The 20,922-nt window shown below is 40.1% G+C and overlaps 1 protein-coding gene across 3 annotated transcripts in view; it reads right to left on the reverse strand.

Annotated features, from left to right (window-relative positions):
* Positions 1–20,922, reverse strand: part of cdh8 (cadherin 8) — a 75,811-nt gene that overhangs the window by 41,166 nt on the left and 13,723 nt on the right. For all 3 annotated transcript variants that reach the window (XM_072718235.1, XM_023790847.2, XM_023790848.2), the window contains exon 3: positions 4,931–5,225. In XM_072718235.1, coding sequence (XP_072574336.1) covers positions 4,931–5,225 — 295 coding nt within the window. The remainder of the gene's footprint in view (positions 1–4,930; positions 5,226–20,922) is intronic.

Here is a 20,922-nt window from a genome sequence, read left to right on the forward strand (position 1 = left end):
CAGTGAATGCAATCAAAAACCTAAAAATGCCAAATTTGTTTGGTTACTTATGGTTAAGGTTAGGGCTGGGTTGAGGTTAAGGATGTCATTGTTGGGATTAGGGTTTTGCCCATAGATATGAATGGCCGGTCCCCACAAAGATATGAGTACAGGTCTGTGTGTGTGTTTGTGTGTGTAGCTGTGTTTGTGTGAGTGTGCATGTGTGTATGTGTGTGTGTAGCTGTGTGTGTCTGCCTGTGTACTGTATGTGTGTGTGTCTGTATCTGTGTATGCACATGTGTGTGTGCGTGTGTGTGTGTAGCTGTGTTTGTGTGAGTGTGCATGTGTGTATGTGTGTGTGTACCTGTGTGTGTCTGCCTGTGTACTGTATGTGTGTGTGTCTGTATCTGTGTATGCACGTGTGTGTGTGCTCGGGCGCGTGTGTCCTGCGAGGCGAATCCGGCCTCGCCCGTTGCACTTCTCGGAACATCCTCCCTATGGCTGGAAAGCTGATTGGATAAGTGCTTATTGAAAATGGATAGGCTTATTTATAGTCATTCATTTTGTATCGTTCCTCAAATTAAACGAATGCTATGGATTCTTTACGAGCTTTAAATCACATTACTTTGCAGGCGGGCACTCGAGGGGCAGATAATTGATGTGCCTTCTGACATTTCATCATTTCATACACTGGATGAATAGAAGAAGAGACGTTCAGACATGCCTGAATCCCCCTGATCTGAGATGGCGGACAACAGCACTTATTTTCTATTATTCTGCATTAGCAATCGTTTCAAGGCTGAGGTTAAGGCAGGTGGCTTGATTCCAATTAAGCAAGTCCTCCTTCTAAGCAGACCTTCAAATATTTTACAATCCCCTCATTGCTTCAAGAAAATGGGGTAGGTTATCATGCCCACATATGTTAGCTGAAGCCGATCAGGGAAATTCCTGCTTGTTGTGGTCTTAGAGTGAAAGACCTCATTAGCAAAAAAGAAAGACTCAATAATCCTACAAGATTCGTCCAATCCATGCAAATGATCCATAATTCCCTTTTGTGCTTTGAACCTGCGACCGCAAGTGACAAATTTAAATTAATTTTGGTCAAATGAAAATACAGAATAATCTCATGAATATATATAGCCTGAAAGTCTTCCATAGTAAAATTTTTAATGACAAACAGAGAAAATTCAATCATTTTAATAATGGAAGGTCAAGGTCTCATTCCAAGACTAATTATAGAACACTATATTTTAAGGGCTTTAATTTGGATAGAAGATTTTTACCTTTCTTTTTCTGTGAAAGTGTGACCTCGTCATTATCATTAATAAATTGTATGTGGTGCAATTATTTATTTATTTGTCTTAAGTGTTTTATACAATGACCCATGAAATATTTAACATACAGAACATGAAACACCATGACAAAAATACAGAGTAACACCCAAAAGGACGTCAACAGGTAAGGGAATAAATCATGTGACATGCCATGTGGTCACTGTCCAATGAAAGACATGTAGAAACTACTTTAGAAAATAAGCCTAAAAGAATGTAATATGAGACACCCTTAGCACCATACACAGAAAGTTTCTCTTTACACAGCTATCAGTGAATAGTTTAATGTTTTACTTACATGGATTGTTGTCAGTGAGGCAAATATCAGTGTCAACAAGATACAAACTAATCGCACTATACAATTGCCATTAACAATGATGTAAGTTAGCTAGCTATCTAGTTATGAATGTTAAGTTTTCAGAATTAGCAAGATAAAGTAATCCATAAAAACGACCAGCATTAATGCAAATGTTAACTAGCATCAAAATACTAGTTTCATTGGTCAATTAGATGTCAAATGGTATCAGTAAACAGAGGAGAAATGGGCAAAATCCATCTATAGTAAAACGTCACAATCGTCAGAAAGTGGACATATGTAGGTTTTGTCGACAGCGGTGATATACAGGTTGATTCTTTGAGTCCTCCCATACACTAGAGGGCAGGCATGTCCCATTATTATTATTATTATTATTATTATTATTATTATTATTATTGTTGTTGTTGTTGTTGTTGTTTTTGGCCAAGTGAGTAGCATTGGTAATATGTTTATTTAGCTGCAGTGATTGGTCAATACTGTACATTTGGAGGTCATTTCCATAACAATGTCACTTTAGGTGTGCAATTACAACTTGTGGGGCCCTAAACCTAACACTGGCCAGTGCACATTAATCTCTGCTTCTGCCTGCGAAGTTTCTTAAGCCACTAATCTCTCTCCTGGAGCGCCCGTTAAAGCGATATTCTGCTACTCACCCCAGGAGGTCAGGGACCATCCCGAAGTGTGTTAGGAGTGATAACCGTTCCACTGAACAAACACCACCTGATATACCCAGGAATGCAACACCATTCTCCAACTGGATGCATGCTATTCTAACTGTGTCATAGCATTTTTACCTTTAAACTCTTTCTTTTTGATTTCCTGCAACAGTCCAAAGATATTCAGTGCATAAGAAGTGATAAAACCAAACCCATAATGTGCAACTGCATTTTCACACACCTTTCTAACTGGAATCCCACCAAATGAGCACCATGCCTCACACCTTGTACTTCCGGTGGTCTCCTTCTCCTGCTCTTATAGCTCTTGTTTTTTTTATCTACCTTTTTATCCCATCTTCATTGTCGAAAGCAAGGCTTATCAAGGGCATCTTACATTCTTTATATGTTTACAGGTTCGCGCTTTAGATACAATGCCACAGCTCGGCGCATTGGAGGCTAATAATAGCAGTTTCTGGGGGATTTTCACAGGCAGGATCTGGAGGAATGGAGACAGAAAGTGTTTGGCAAAGTTTGTGGTCTCCACCTACTTAGATAAAAAGAGACTCACTGCGGCTCAGCATAAGCAGGCGTGGGAAGCGTCCAATGGGTGAGACACTAAGTAAAAGGACACTACACCAAAAAAATCATTAAAAAAAGAAAAAAGGCAAGAACTGCCTCATCAGATTACATCTCTTAGAAGTCTCTTGGGAAGAGCAAAATGCTGTAATCTATCATTCAACAACATGGCGTGACCATATATAATTGACCTCATTTTCATATGACCACTACCAACTATTACTAGGAGAGGCTCCAGCGCACCTGCCGATGACCCTGACCTGGAGAAGCAGTTAGAAGATGGATAGGTGTCCCCAACAAATCCTCAGTCATTTCCATGGATGAAAACAGATTCCCAAAACATGTTTTAATCATTCTACCGTCTAGCATCCTGCCCAGGGTGTACCCATATCTTATGCCCTGTGCTGCCTGAGACACACTTAAGTTGGGGTACAGCCAAACATTTTGGGCCCAATGAAAGCATATCATTTTGGGCGCCCAACCAAGACCAATCCAATTATGTTCCAAATTTTTTAGTGCCCCTGGAATCGTCTGAACCTTTCCCTATTTACGGCACCCTTGGACTTGAGATTTCCCTACCTGGAACCTAAACTGGATGACTGATGGATGGATGGATGGATGGAAATTTTGTTACCAGAAGTCCATCACATACTAAATGCTTCCTGGGGAAAAAAAAGAGTTGAGCTATTTTTATGATGCCACTCTAGTTGAATATAATTTCAGCACCAACAAAATATCACCATGATTTATGGATAAGAGACAGAAGCTAGAAAAAAAAAGTCATAATGAAAGCATGTCTGTTTGTTTGTTTTTTTTTGTTTATTATTCCAGAGAGCTCCTGATTTATTTTATGACTGTCTCAGACATCACATAAATACTTAACAAGATCAAAACAAGCCATGGAAGATGTCTTTCAAACAAACAAGAGAACATCGCCGGATGTTTAATTAATCAGCACTGACAGAAGAAAATAGCGATCACAAAAACCGGCCGACTTCGATGAAAGAAAACAGACAACACTATTCCCACCGGCAACCTCACTCTGCCCTTAACGACCACTTTGTTTTTCACTCCACTGACTGCAATTTCCTCACTTCACTGTCAAAACCCTTGGATAAGTACTGCAAGCATTTCAATTGAGCGCACGGCAGTGCAAGGAAAAAAAAAAAAAACAGCTTTTCCTCATAACCACCAAAGGATAAAGATTTGAAACCCCTCTCATCCAACGGACTATGTGAGTATTTCTAAATATGACTTCCTATCCAATGTCAACGCTTGACTTACACATGATATATTTTCCCATAAAAAGAAGAGACATACACACTGATCCATATGGGAAGACTCATAGATACAGTCTCACAAAGCAACAGAGCAGATTGTACTGTAAAGTAACACCTCAGAGATAATGCTGTCAGTGCCTTGGTTTATTGACCAAGTTGGAAAACTGTTTAGGTTTCTGTCATACTTGTGGATGTACTGCCACAAATTGTTAAGGGCTAGAACAGGTAATCTGAATAATCTGCTTTACCGATATTATGATGCTTCTATTCTTTTCTCACAATAAAAAGGAGGAATTTTTTTCCAAACAAACAAGGCATGTGTAATAATGTATTTGACAATTCAAACTTGAAATTTAAAAGAATGATTATATGATACAAATTTGGTTGTGTTGAAAACAAGAGTACAGTATCTCTCTTTTCTGACAAGTTAACCTATTTTAATTTTAATGGAAATGTATCCAAATTAAATCTGAAAAATTGTGTCATGTGGCCATCATATAGCCAATGATGTGTCTGATTGCATTGTATTTTTCTGCTTGACAGTTTATCTAAATCAGGGGTGGGTAATCTTATCAAAATGGGGCTGCTCTGTATCTGAGTTTTCACTGCAACTCCCTAATTAGATCACTAATCAGAGGACTGATTGGCTGAAGAGTCGTCACACCTGGGTTTGAACAGCCGGCCTAAAGGTTATCCAAAAAACCTGCGTACACACTGGCCCTGATCTAAATGACAGTGTGTGTCGTGCATCATATACTGTACTGTATGTATATAAAGGAACGGTCTGCTTACCCACTTGGGACATTTCGGGAACAGTGGCGTGGTAGGGGCCGGTAGTGAACTCAGGGGCGTTGTCGTTGATGTCCTGCACCTTAATGATGAATTCAGAGGGAGGCTCGAGGGGCACGTTGGTCTCGCGGTCGATGACCTGCGCCGTCAGCGTGTACTCCGCCTTCTCCTCGCGGTCCAGCCTCTTCATCGCGTGGATGTCCCCCGTCTTTTCGTTAATAGCGAAGATGGTGCCAGCGCCCTCACCTGAAAGCACGTACTTGAGGTTTTTGTTGCCGATGTCCAAATCTGTGTGCAACTGAAAACGCAGAAGGACCAAGGGATTACACCTCAGGATTCAAGATTCTTTATTTGCCTTTTCGCATGAGAATTCCCACCAACCCCATGCAGTCAGTAACCTGTAACGTTTAACAAGATCAGACAGCATAAAACTAAACAAAGCCACTCACAAGACATCAAAGCAGACATATAACTAGGAGTCTGTACGATAATATAATATTTATAACATATATAAGGAAAAAAATGTACTACAAATGCAAAATGCCAGGGTTAATATGCTAAATAGACCAAAGAAATTCAGCGCAGGGATTACTGTTTTGATAAAACGTCAGCATTGATTTCGTATCAAATTACACTGCTTTACCCTGATTAATCTGTCACTGATTGTGGTTAATGTTTACTTTGGCATATTTATTGGCAAGTAGATTCCTTCTTATTCTTTAAATGGGGGTCACAGTAGTAACTGGACTCGGGCCAAAGCACACGCCAGTCGTGCCGACATCCAAGCCACGCCCGCTTCCCTCCCCAGCAGCCTGGCGACAGAGCCGGACATGTGGAATGGAGACTTGCCATACAAAAGTGGGTCAAGTCTTCTAAATTCTCCTTTCAACTGGCTTCCCAGGAAGGGAAAAAAAATGAAAGGAGGGATACTTGTCTTGCCAAATCACAGCACGGATGTCTGTAGCATGCTTAACAAGAGAGTCAGGCAGAAATAACAACACCACCAAGACAACACAGAGGCGATATATTTATATTATCGCCACCTGTTATCACAGTCCTCCCTGTCTGACAGGAATCCTTAACCGAGCTACAAGGATGGCAGAGACACTAAGTGGAGTGAAGGAGATCTCCGAGTTTGTCACCAGCTACTGCCTCGACACTTCCGACATTCGGGGAAACCGTAAAAAAAAAAATCTGCAAACCCTACGACTGGTGTGATCTGAAAATGCGAATGTTTTAACAAAATGAAAGAGATTGTCGGCGATATTGAGCCAGGCTAGAGATGGTAAACATGGGGAGAAATCGCTCGTAAAAATCCGACACTACCAAGGTGAAAAGCTTGGGGGGGGGGGGGAAGCTAAGTCTGCAATGTGGCTGGAAATAATTCATCGTTCAAATATACTTTTACAGCCCTAGGAAATTTCCTTTCATTCCATTTTAGTTGTCGTGGACAGGCGATCCTATGGGACTCTCTTCTGAGGGCTGTTGATGCCAAAACAGAAACGCACATGAATTCAAACCTCAAAACACATTATGGTGGCTGCGTCCCCAGGTTTATGCATATGTTGTCTCAAAGGTGCTGTTCACAGACATTGACAAAGCGCATTCAAGTTAAATTGTCACACCTTGCACTTTTTGTTTGCCTAATTATGCCATTATTCCACATGAAAGATCTATCCCATTACCTCGGCTATTTCACAACATCTTCACTCTGTGGAATCCCTTAAATGAGTCCAAATTAATGATGCTAGCTTGCATGTGTGTGTATGTGTGTTCTTAACCTTTAATTCGCTGTGCAATCTTAGCCGCACGTGCTGCAATATAAAGGGAAAAGCTTGGCCTTTGATAGAGAAAATAGAGCGTGGTATATAATTTCACGTTGATCAGCAGTGCTTCAAACAGGTGGCCATTTTATGTGTAACTACTATGGAGAAGCAGATGCATTGTTTATCTAATGGTATGTCAGTACCCCTTTTCCGGGGTCGTCCAGTCATCTTTATGTGTAAAAGAAAGCAAACAAGGGAGAAAGGAGAGGAGAAAAGGTTTGCTGGAAAAGTCTATTGTGTCTGGGCTTGGTAGGGAGGCAGTACTATGCTAAAAAACAGATCTGGAAAATAAACATCGCAGCATTGCTTACACAATGCACTGCATAATTTAAAATTTCCATATAAAAATCAAGGAAAATCTACTTTAAATGCTGGACAAAATCCTTATATGCAAATCTACAACAGCACTATCTCTTGTGATTGATTGGTGCCCAGGGTGTCACCTTCCACCAGTGCAGTGCTTCCTGCAGTAGGCCCCAGGCTGTGCTCCAGGGTCTTCTGCACTCCAGGTGCTTATGGAAAAAGGATGGATGGATGGACAATAGCCGTACAATGAAATGCTGCTTAGGGTATAAGCACTGCCCTTATTAAATGCACCTGCACATGAAGACTCCACTGAGGTTTTCTTAAGAGTGAGTCGTAGAGTCTTAATTAAAGTCTCACGCTTGGGTTGTAGATCTTCCTTCTGTTTTGCTACTATCCAAGAACATTGAGGCGGTCTCCAGAAAGGACCAACCGCGCTAGTTTGCGCTAATATGGCATTAAATGGTGGCGTGCGAGAGCAGGACATCCTGTGTCGTATGTTACCGAAGGCACCGTGCCTGGAATCGGCCCTGCATGGGGGCACCTGTTAATGAAATCAGCTCTACTTCCCAGGGATTATTTACCACCAGGGAACACAGGGTCTATAAAAAAAAGTCAGTTACCCCCTGCACCAGTTCATTACTAGTGCCGTAAACCCCAAGAAGACCTAAATCAGATTGCATAGTTCCCTAAAACTGTAGACCAATGGTCCATGAATCTCACTGTGCAAGGGAGAAATGGACTGTTTTACTGTTTTATACCACATTCCCTAATGTTTTAAATCACAGGTGAAGAGGAAAGGTATTGTGTTCTCTGTGGTGCATATATAATTCAGTGCTTGAGCCGCACTTTGTGGTAGTCATTATAGAGTTAATGAGCACCTCTCAACCACAAAACCACAGGCCAGTGCTAAGCTCCCAGCGCGTGAATGCTGGTTGTTGGGGGGGACGGTTCTCAATTTAAAAAAAAATCTATAAAAAGGTCTCCCTGTCACCCTCAAAGTTCACGCCACACATGGATTCTAAAGGCCTAGCATGTAAAAAGAGTGTGGTTTTAGTTCTGTGAGCTGGTATGAGCTCCTTGCAGAAGTCAGGGAAGCAGAAAGCACTTTGGGATTTAACAGCAGATCACAGATCAGTTTATCAAGGACAGTACCTTAAATCTTTAAATAGCTACTCAGTGGATGAACGCTCCCAATTTAAAATCATTGCACTACAGATTCTGTAAACTTATCTTGCCGTATTAATATCATTTTTAGTAAAAATGCAGTCCTAGCATGTAATGTGAATGGTGCTGCTGTGTAGGAAATTATCCAGAAGGAAAATGGCCAAAAAAAATCCTGAAATCACAGACAGATTTTCTCTGATGTTGATTGAATGCAAAAATAAAAACAGAAAAAAGAAACACACATATATAAAATGACAGTTTTCTAAATCAAGTAATTTGTGCAGTAATCATCATCACCTTGCGTGCCAATCACAACCATTTCAGTGCGGTGACTATCCTCTGATTGGATTGATCTGAGGCTCGTTTATCCAGAATGCATTACATACTGTAACATGAAGGTCGTGCAGATTCTAGAAGTGTCTGTCTTAGAGGTGCTACAGATAACCTTGGGATGTCTTTTTAAAATGAATCAAGCTTATGATGCAGCAGTGTATTTGGGTGGCATTAGGTATATAATCATCGTGATGGTTTTTTGGGATGTTTCGCAGCTATCAGCTACAGTATATAGTTTTGACTGTAGCACGGAATGGTCACCTAGTTCAGATCCTTTACACTTTCGGGTTAACAATGAGGATCAATTATATTTAGTGGCTGCAGTACAGGACAGACCCTCGTCACATTGTTAACAAGAGTGGAGTTTTGGCACAAGAGAAGAGCTTGTGAACTTACTGTATGGGATTAAGAACTGAGGCCCAGCTTGGCAAAAATCTCCTGAGCACCTTGCTAGAATCCAGGCTTTCATTTGTGGATACAGCAACTAATTAATCAGGTATAAAATAATGCTCCGAGAGTGCCGTAAGATAAATATTACAATAGTTAATTATGGCTGTTATAAAAAATGTTATTCTACCTTTCACGATAATAGCATGAACGCTCAGGAAGAATGGCACTTTGCATGAAACATGATATTCTCAGCTATTCTTGGAAACAATGTACCTTCCAGTTCATCTTCAGAAAGCACGGCTCCTGCCAACAGAGCGCGGTCTTAGTTTCAGGTCCCTGCATTTTATCTCGGCATTATAAATGCATGAGCAGTCGGCTGATGGAGAAAAAAAAAGTCCCGATGAGCAGGGGAAGAAAAAGAGGAGAAAAAAAAAAAAACGAGCCACTGCATCTAATGATTCCCAGATATTGGGTCACACTGCGTCTGTGAGCTTTTAATTTAAAAACCGCTACCTGAGTTTTTCTGAGAGCAATGGATGCGTCTACAAAGTCGGAAATCTAGCATGCCTGCAAAATAATAAAAAAAAAAATAATGCCTTTTAACTGAAGCACGTGCGTGTTTGTCCATTGGTGTGTTCAATAGAAGTTAATTAAAAATATGTTCAAAAGTGTTAGAGGGAAGGATGGGGAGTATCGCAGACACCATGCACGGTGCCGGTGGTCTGTTATCGACGTCTTTGATCACTGCTGCCCTGGGCCTTTACATAACAGAGACCAATGCGATTTAAACAATAAGCATCACATGAGCTCTGAAATGAAGGATTCCAGAAAACGCCCTCGCGTGAAACAGAAATTATTACGATTTAACCTCATCCTCATCACGATTGCCCTATCTGCATACCTAATTTTTCATCCAGTGCCAAGAAGAAAAGAACATACAGCAGAGGCATGATAGGGGGTACAATGGAGTTCACACAGCTGACCTAATCAAATCTGAATTAGAGCGATTTCATGAAGTACAGATGGAACCTGTGGCACTTCTAATTTGATGCTGGATTTCGTTATGATGGAGTGTTATCTTCGTCCAGATGGCACAGCTTGTATTTATAATTCATATTTCAGTTTCTTTTTTTCCTCTTTCCCTATGAACTGAATGAAAGAACAGAACAGGCAGACGAGCTTCTCAGCCTCATGTAAAATACCTCAAGTACGTCCACATATTATTAATAAGAGAACAAAGCGGAATGCCGAAGCCGCTGTCGAGAGACGTAGCCGGAACATTAGTCTTAAATCCCAGGTGATGCACTTGACCTCCTGTGATAGGCAGTATGCTTGACAAAGGGGGAGGAAGTAGCCAATAGGGGACACGTCCAAACAGTGCCATTTTGTCCGCATGCGAGGCCACATTCGTACTACAGAAGTCTAGCATATTTATAAAGCATTTCGGTTCCAATTCGCATGCAACCCGTGGTTATGAGAGGCGCATATGTGACTGAAAATATTTAGCTGCTACTTGATCATCTCACACCATTTAATTTAAATAATTTAACATTATGTAAATAGCAACATTTCCACCATATTGGAAGATGGCATCGGGTTGCCTCCAGGGAGGAACGGGGGAAAACGCAATAAGGCAGACAAAAACAAGGGGTATCAGATTACAAACAGGCACAAATGGCCGAACACAATAAGCTCGAGGAAAACAAGAGGCACTCGCTCTGGCAGAAAAAGAGACGTACTTTGAGTTTTAGAGCACCAGCCGCCATAGTTTACCATATGCCACTCGGGGACAGAGAGATGTAGAGTGAAGGGGGGACATTGAAATTCTGATTGGACTTGTTTTATCATGAATATCATGCTGTCTGGGGGATTCACATGCAGGTATCGGAAAGTGATTTGTCTGCGGGCCCAGCCAGTAACTCAAAGCCGATTGCCGCGTGGTCATGCTCATGTTAAAGCCTCCTTCCCAGAGGATCCGCTGTTGTCATTAGGCACGGAGATAACGGCTCCATCCTGTAGCCGCTCTGGCTGTGTCAGAAAAACAGGAAAGACAGGCACGGGTTTAAAAAATAACAATAAAATAAAGTTTTACTGTATGGTTCTGGGCAGCTCCACTCTGCAGTATCCCCGGGAGCTAGAAGAAGGGAACAGGTCCTTGCTTGCAGCAATGGTCCATAAACAGGTAGCTAGTTGAATGCGGGATTGTGGTGCAGCGTGTTTTATGATGTTGAGCGTCCAGCGCGGCTGGTAGCTGTAGCTGCGCTCCTGTTCAAATAGCATGGAGAACCAGGCAAACTCGATGGGGGGGGGGGGGGCAGTGGCTCTTGTTTTTATGCAAATCAAGTGCTGTTATTTTCCTTACTTGTTCGTTCGGTTGTGATCCTAATCATACAGGAATCGCATAACATTATCTCTTTTGCATGGTTTAAACCCTTACGGAGAAGCTCTTTGATCACATTGCACATACCCTTATAAATCATTTATATTATGTGAAATTAAAACTGTAATAGCCATCCCGAAAGCTCACCGTAACAGCGATGTTCGCAATATGTCAGCACTGCTCTAACCACTACTCCCCCTGGAGTCTGTTTTAGGCATTATTCATTTTTAAATGATTTTGCTCTTATGTCTGCCATTGTTCTCTATCACAAATAGACAATTTAATCTGATTAGAGCAGCTCTCCAAACAGAATTGCAGCATTTGTTGTTAAATTGAGTCCTGACATTTACAACAACCGAAACATTTACGGATGCAGTTTTTTTCCATCACATTTTGCAGGTCTGAAACTGTGCCATATTCAAATGAATAGCACGTAAATATTTACAACATATAGGAGGTTTCTTTATAACAGCCTTCCCGGTAACCCTGCTGCCTTACAAGGAATAGAGACAGAATTCAAGGATAATTACCAGTTTGCTTATGCACCGCATGTACATTTGGATAGAGTTTGCAATTAAATGAATGGAGATGAGGTGACACATTAATATAAATGTTCTGCTGGTGTCCTTCCATCCAAGGTGATGTGACTGGTGTTACTGCATTTATACTAAGGATGAAAAAAAACTGACAGCGAACCAGAAATGCCTGCGTTTCCAATCAGTTTCCAAGTAAAGTAATCTGGTAATCCTAACTTAGTGCCTGTGTAATTCTTCTAAGAACCTTTAAGATATCCCAAAGAAGTATGCCATCTTGCAATCCTCAGCACTTAGGAGACAATGAATCCAATGCAGATAGGCTACTGAGAACAAATTATTATCGTATTAACCTAAATTATGGCTTATGTCTTGCTTCTGATCATGCATAGACATCTCTGCATAAGGGGGAATACTTGAATAGCAGTTCTATATAATTTGCCAGCTCAATAATAAAGCATAAATGCATAAATTGTTCATGAACTGTGCAAAACAATATTAAGTAGGTGCAAACTTTTATTGAATATATTTGCAGTTTAATCGTGTACTTTAAATTGTTCTTTGAGTGCAGCACTTCACACGGAATGTAATTTCTGTGTTTAATTTCCTTATCTGGCTCCTTTGCTTTTAAGATGACATAAATTTGTTTATTTGTTTTAGCGCTTTAGCATTTCCTCGCGCGGTATAATGTAGGTATAATAAAGGCTTTGCATAATGTCCCCATAACGTCCTTTCCATCAAAGGCAAAGCTAAAAGTGCTTCTTCACCCTACAGAGAGAAGATCCTGTCAGGCTCCTGCGGCCGCTCTTCTACAAATGTCCCGTCACACATTCGTAGAGTGTCTGGGCGATAGAAATCCACCAATACTGTAGTGTCTGTGACTTAATATTCCAGCATCCTGCATCACTCTAATGAAGCAAAACAGGCTGCTATGTACTGGGCCATTAAACAAAGGATACATACATTTTATGTCTAGTAGAAACACAAAGTTTACAAAACCTGTGATGCAATGAAGGGGTTCCTGCTCAGATGGTCCAGTGGACTCCTGGTACACATGGATACTCTGCTGAGATAACTGAGAAAACCTCGCCATGCAAAACGGATCCAAAAACAAGAGTTCTGTCAACAGATTGCTTTGTTTCCGGTGAAGGCTTTGAAGTTTCCATCAAAAAGATTAGATTATAGCTTCGCATAAGTGGTGATCTCTTAAATAATTTAGCTAGGTTAAGCGTTTCCCTTGTGCATTGACTTTAACCAACAGCCAAACAGTCAAGTCATCAAGAGCTCAGCTGGACCAAAAACGGCGCCACCTGTGGTTCGCATGGAGAAGTTCTGGGCGTCCCTATGTGGCTACACTGCTTTTCTAAAGTGAAGCCCAGGTTCACAATCTGCTGCTTTAGTCCATAAATGCTCTGTTGGGCTGCCTAGACTCTAATATGGAGAACTGCCCTAAATTACCTCTTCACAGTGGAGTGCATTGGTAATAATTAAAGCAGACAGTTCTAATATGACTATCGTTCGAACTTTTTGGACAGAGGCTCCACAGGAGATAATTATACGAAGCTCGGGTGTTGTACGTTACGTTCACATCAAAGAACCTTCGAAAAAAACGTAATATGAATCTGTGGAGGGGGTAAATGAAAACAATTTAATCGTTAAAACAAGGAGACCTACAGCAAGTCTTGAAAAGTCAGTGCCAGCCTCCATTATCGGTAATTACCAAGTGCATCTATCTCCGCAGAAACACGCAACTCTGGGAGGTGTGTAAGAGAAGCTGGACCAGGTCAAGCTGGCCAACCTCTCTTCTATTGTTTCACTACAGTTCACATTGCAATTAAAGCAAGTATCTTTTCCAGGAACACTTTATTCATTTCTCTCTGCAGGTATTTAACCACCTTGCACCTTGCTTTAGGGTCAAACAGAACGAGTCCCTCTGGGACTGAATCTTCTGAAAGACCGTCATACCACCCTGCTACTGTAAGTGCTACACTGAGATAGCTCCATCTCCGCAGAGAACGATGAAAACGATTTCGGCCATCCTCCCTGCTTTGGTGCCGGAGCTAGTGGGCCAGTTACGCCGTGGTGTGGTTTGTCCTGGCACGGAAGAGCGAGCCCCCATCCTGTAAGGCCTGATTCGGAGATGGATGCAGCCTGTCAGTGAGGCCCGCCTTCATGCCCGCTAGACTCTGGGAGGTCACAGGAAGAGCACTCAAACCGCCATCAATCTCTGTCTGGCCCAGTCAGCTCCGTCTCCCCCGACAGCCTCCAATATCCATTTAGTCACTTCAGAAAAAACTGCTTACGCGTATAAAAAGGTCGGCGGAATCTATTGACCTGTGATACCTGCACGTCCGTGTAAATAAGCAAAGCTGAGATGGGGTAGCCAAATTCATGGCGAGTTAATGGATATGAGTCACACCTAAATGTTTATCACACAGTGAAAATTATTGCTACAGTTAAAATCAGGGTAAAAATCATTATTTTTGTCATGCAAACACATCGTTTTAAGGTACCTGCAATACGTTTTTTAACCAATGTATTTGATTTATAATAATTATATTGTACTGTATATACTATAATTTTATACACTAAGCGTAGAGTTATTTTCAGTAGGCAATTAACGAGAGACACATTGCCACTTGGCTAATTTATCAAGTTTTGAATAAGTGCAAATTCAGGACAACTCATATTATTCAAACAGTGCAAATAAATAAATAAATTTGTCCTGTTTCTGCCAGACAAATTTAATTGTTTTGAGTGAGATGAGTTTCAGATTCTCTCGATGCGCATTTTAATGCCGTTTCTGACAGTGGGCCACGCAGCTTTCATCAAATCACACTGCAAATCTTCAAACACGCCTTTACAGGTAATTCATCAGGAAGGTTTCAGTCGTTTCAGAAATACCGCAAAACTTGCGTCGTTTTACTTATCCTCAGAAAGCGGCTAATAATTCAGATAAAATTTACCTCAGTTTGCATATTCAAAATAAGTCACAAAAGTGATATCGGTTCGAGTTTTACAAGCCAATGTCATAAGAATACTTTCACACACTAGTGATTATGTAGAGTGACTGACATCTCCTTGAACCCAGGCTGGTTTTAAATTATGTTCCCACATCAACTTCAGTTCAACTAAAAAACAATGAATAAAATGAACAGCTAAAAAAGTTCATTAAATTAATTTTTAAATGTACTATAAAGGAGACCCACTGAAAACACTCTTATCCTCCATGCATCCTAATGTTGCCTGATAGTAAGCATTAGTCTCAGAGAGACTAATATATATATATATAAATATATATATATTATATATAGCGTAACTGAGATGCATGGATACCAATTAGGAAAGAAATATACCAGCAAAATATAGTTATTTTTAACAACTTCTTCTAGAATAATATGCAGCGACTATATAGGAAGTACCCTGCATACTGCAGAGGGAAGAGAATCTCTTTATAGTCTTGCTACATACTCTCCTTACAGACTATGTATAATAATGATCTACTATTCTGACCTTTACCATAAGAATCCAATCTGTTGAGTTAGTCACCTAGCAGGCCTGTATAAACCGTAGATGTGAGTGAAAATCGCTGCTTGGGAGGGACGTGCTGGCTTGGTGTCGCCTACGCGCCCCCGCTGTCTGAGGAGACCGTCAAGCAGGCCCGCAGTGACTGCCAGCACGTTCCAACCGCTTTCTCCACTCCAGACTCACCAACCGGATATGGATTACGTAGAGCCCAGTCTCTGCGGCCTTGATCACCTCCCTCTGCCAATCGTGACAGCTCCCCGAATGCTTACAAGCGCGCTCGCATTCCAGCGTGCTGATTTTGGCGCATGCGGTGTGTCACACCGCAAGGCGAATACCCACAGTGCACTGGAACATGACACAAATGCATATCGTGATTCCTAAATTCAGTGCCATTTCTGGGTAATGGTTTTAAGCTCTATTAGTTTGATTTGGTAAAAAACAAAAAAAACAAAAATGGAGGCTCTACTCCACGGTTTGGGCTGGTGATAATACAGCCAGAGAGGGGATACATATTGCTAGATGACCCATATGCTGGTCCGAGTCGGGCTTCTTCCCAAATGGAGAAATTAACGGCCTCAACCACTCAGTGTATCCGTTTACAAAGGCCTTCACACTCTAATTGGTTAGCCTACTTTCAATGCACATCATCCTTAATACAGTTATTAACGCTGCCAGAAAAATGATGACAAGCAGATCACTGTTTGTTTTCACTATAAAGCTTGAAAAAAAAAAAATGCTAATAAAAAAAAAAATCAAACAAATGCCACCCCCCAGGTAGATTACCACAAACAGAATATTCAGAGGAGGACAGCACAGTATAAAATTATCTTGCCCGGAGTATTCAAGTTTTGCCAATTTACAACATGATCTCATACAAATCAAAGTTTGCTACCAATTTGCTCTTGCAGAAATATCCGGAGGGCCAGTCTTTGTTCGCTCCCTTCTTTAGACGCTGGATTTTAACCACATTGAAAAGAAGCCCTAGACAACAATCATCCACTATATTTATGAAAGAGCATTAATGTCGATTTGGTAAACACCGCTTTCATTTACCCAAACAAATACATCACAGTCTGTTTACAAATGATATCACGGCCATAGTGAGCCCCTATCTTCCTGTAAAGAGCCTACAATTTCAATCCCCTTCCAGAATCCAATCAGCTACTGCTTTTCCAAAAAAAGTGAGATGAAAACCTCTGTTGACTGTTGCATCTATTCTACTTTAGCACCCATCTTTTGGGAGAACAATGGGTACATGTTTACAGCAAGCTATCTGTTTACATTTTCCCTACGAGTTTATTGGAATTATAATTGCCTCCCACGATGCCTTGCTTTGGTGCAGAGGTCCACTGAAAGGTTCATATAGTCCCGGTGAGATGAAGAAAAATGAAGACCCATTTGAGAGATCTGATTACTGTGTAGAATCTGCGGTCATACTTTTTTGTTTGTTTTTTTATGAAAAACAAAATCCTGTGCTGAAAGATATTAAAGAGGGACCAGACATGGAACACACACTAAGAAAATGCTTCCCACTTATGAGCCAACATTTAATCAGACAATGGTCAGTGTGCTAGAGTATTATGGATGAGATCATTACGGATGGCCCAACAGTGCTAAAGGCACAATAAAGGAACTTTATGGACTATATTAATTGCTTATTGACTTCAGCAAGTTCCATGCATAGGAATTTGTATATATATATACAAATAGGTATATGTCTGTGTGTGTGTGTGTGTGTGTGTGTGGGTGGAGGGATCATGTATATATTACATTGTAGGAACCAAATGTGATATGAAACCTGTTATTTTGACATTGTGGGATCCATTTTTTCAATCCCCTAGAAGGGGAAGCTCAATTTTATAAAAATTTGTGGCTGCAATCAAAAAGCTAAAAATGCCTCAAGCCTTGTACTTGGTTACTTATGGTTAAGGTTAGGGCTGGGTAGCGGTTAAGGTTGTCATTGTTGGGATTAGGGTTTTGCTCATAGAAATGAATGGATGGTCCCCACAAAGACATGAATACAAATGTGTGTGTGTATGTGTGTGTGTGCAAAAACTCTTGTATTTTGTTAGGTTACTTATGGTGATGGTTAGGGCAGGGTAGGGGTTAAGGTTGTCATAGTTAGCGTTAGCATTTTTCCCATTGAAATGAATGAGCGGTCCCCATAAGGATATGTTTACCCTACATGTGCGTGCGTGTGTGTGTGTGTGTGTGTGTGTGTGTGTGTGTGTGTGGGCGTGTGTGTATCTGTGTTTTGAGAGACAGAGAGAGAGAGAGAGAGAGAGTAAGGAAGACAAGGTCATTTTTCCATTTTCTCATTCCTATCCTGATATTAGTCTGCTGCCATATCAGCAGGTGGGCTAATAAACAGGAAACATGTTATGTGATGAAATAAACAAGAAAATGCCTGCAAACATTAAAATGTGTGTAAAGCTCATAGAATGAGCAACTTAAGTAGGAAAATACTATATAATGAAAGTGTCAAGCTGACTTAACATAAATATAGATTTATACAGAGCTGCTTTATATAGGCCACACAAAATGTGGAGCAATTATACCAAAGGAAATTAATTACTATAATAATACAGCCAGTAAAAAATATGGTCTAATTATGTACACTTTTTTCAATATAACCTTGCAACCCGGAACCATTTTTTAAAATATGCAACATCCAGTATTCAGTAACTGCCGTGAATGTTTTACAGTTTCCATAATAATACTAAACTGTGTGATTTTGTCTAGTTGTGTTTGAAACCTTGGACAGACACAGATGATTTGGGGAGCTTTTAATATCTTATATACTGTGTTTTATGGAGAAAGGGTTTCAAAGGCCAAATAGATGGCACAATGGTAGCAGTTTAATCCCTTGACAAATCAGTCTGAAGGAGAGAAATCAGCACGGTGTTTTTATTACAGACATTACAGGTTAAGATTACCAGAGTCTCTTCAAAGGCTAGTTTACTGTAATATGCAAATGGGCTGCTTCCCCGGGACGCCGAGCTCAGGCTTATTATCTGATCGCTAATCCATACACGTCAAAGCCTTCGCGAAAAATGCTCTTTTACAGACTTTCTTCTGTTCTCGTATCGATTGAAGAGGAATTTTCAGCCTATCCTTGCATTTTTTTTACCATATGATAATTCTCCCAATATTATTCAGTCAATATTTAATTACATGCCATGCATTTTGCCATTTAGTTTGCTAGAGAGCAGCTTGTACAGATCTGAAGTCACTTCATGTATACAAACAAACCAATAAACTGAAGCTAATACAACATACCTTTACAATCCCATGGAATTGGCCCCGCAAGAAATAATAGGTGTTACCCTAGTTACCTTTTCTGTTCAGGTAACATGTTAAAATGTACAGTATTTAATCATCTATTTAGCTCAGGAGAATGCATGGATTGGACCTCGTGGTAGATCAGTTTTTGGAGTATCCAACAGTCTTCTCTAAGTGACACAAGACGTTTCTCATTCAGCTTATATAACATTTAGGATTTGGACCCTCTTTACACTAATCAACTTGTGAGATGGGCCTCTTTAATGTTCATTAGTTCTAATTGCATTTCATAAGCAGCAAATCTACATAGCTTCCATGCACAGAGAGCATTGGCACTGATCCGGACAGACCATGCGGAATTCTGGAAGCCCTGCAGTGAAGAAGGTCTCACCTACATCAACAGGCAATACCCTGAGCAGCCAGTATCTTCTGGGCTGAGAGCTGCACAACATACAACTAAGAAAAAGGACAAATATTTACAAAATATCAAATTTGATGAAATTCAGGTTTTGAATTTCCACTCACCAACCAAACTCAGTAAAATAAGTAAAACAGAGAACGTTTGTATATTGTAATATGTAATTTTCACGTTTTATATCTGTATTACATACTGTAGAGCACAAAGTGGCTGTATTGCACACCATACATGAATTGCCTGTTGGTGGTATAATGTATGTACTGAGAGCCAGCATGCATTATGACACATTCACTACACTAAACAGATAAAGCAGAGTAATGCAGTAATACATGTATTATAATTATTTAATTAAAACAAAACTTATTTTATTGAAGACACCCCTCTATATTTATTACATATAAATAAGCTATTAGTCCATGGACACATCCAAAAATCACATATTCATAAATATTGATGTTATTTCATGTACCATTAAAATAATAATAATAATAATAATAATAATAATAATAATGGGACATGCTTCCCCTAAGATTACAGAGACTATAATAGTCTGCCCTCTAGTGTATGGGAGGACTCAAAGAATCAACCTCTGTCAATGAAAACCACATATGTTCACTTCCTGATGATTCTGACGTTTTACTATAGATGGAATATGCTCATTTCTCATCTGCTTATTGATACCATTTTCTAATTGACCAATGAATAGATGATTTAAGAAGTCATCTATTTAAGTAGTATTTATGTTTGTGCTAGTTAACATTTGCATGCATGATGGTCTTTGTTATGGATTACTTTATTTGCGTTAATAATAAAAACTACATATATATATATATACTTGTTTTTCTTTTTTACTTTTCTATTTTTTTTTTTTACTAAAATGGTTACTGAGAACTAAACCTCGAAGTAACTTAAAAATGAAACAGGAAGAAAAAATGCTCTTTTTGGCAACCGGCAGTGTTGAATCATTCCTCCAGTGTCCCTCGAATTACTTGTATCTTGTATTATTTTCCCTTTAAGCCTGGGTTTGAAACAGGTATCTTGTCTATACCCTCAGCTTATTCCAATTGAGCTGCTCTGGATTTTGCACTCGATTTATGTAACTGTTCAGGTATGCAAACGGCAATTTTGTCTCCCCTTCAAACCCCCCCGCCAAACCCCCAACCCTAACCCTATACTCCACAAACTGCTGTGGGTTATGTACATTGACATCAACGTCAGTCTGAGTGGCAAGCAATCACTTTAGCTATAGTCATGTGACTACGGTCATGTGACACCGCCACATCTATGCTATCCAATCACATAACCAGGTTGCTTGTACCAACTGTACATGGCACTAGTGGTAAACCGGCAGTAAACATACAGAGTATGCTGCAAAAACCTATGTCTAAGGAGCACTTTAGTGCTTTAGGTGTCAGATGTAATGACTATGTGCATCAAATGCAAACTAAATAACCATGTTTTCCTTGTAATGTTGAAAGAGGTAGAATAAAAAATGAAAAGTTGAGCTACTGGCAATATTATAACTTCCCATGATACTGAATGAAATGATTTCTTTTGAATGAAAACGCAAATTAGCATTAAGTGGGCTAAAATATGGTAGTTGTGTGGTGAGACACTGTCAAAACAAATTAAAAAGGACTTGTTTTGCTGTCCACAAGTAATTACACAGCCTGAGATGTTGGGGTGATATTTCTGAAAACACTGTGCGTTAACAAAAGCAAAAAAGGTCATTCAGATAGACACAGTGGAGATATTAGCATTCGCTAACAGATGCTCTCTGCGTCTGTGAATGCGGGACAAGGAAACATGACATTCTGTTCTAAAATAAGGAAAAG

The sequence above is a fragment of the Paramormyrops kingsleyae genome, chromosome 11 (assembly GCF_048594095.1).
Source record: "Paramormyrops kingsleyae isolate MSU_618 chromosome 11, PKINGS_0.4, whole genome shotgun sequence".
In the NCBI taxonomy this organism is placed as follows: Eukaryota; Metazoa; Chordata; class Actinopteri; order Osteoglossiformes; family Mormyridae; genus Paramormyrops; species Paramormyrops kingsleyae.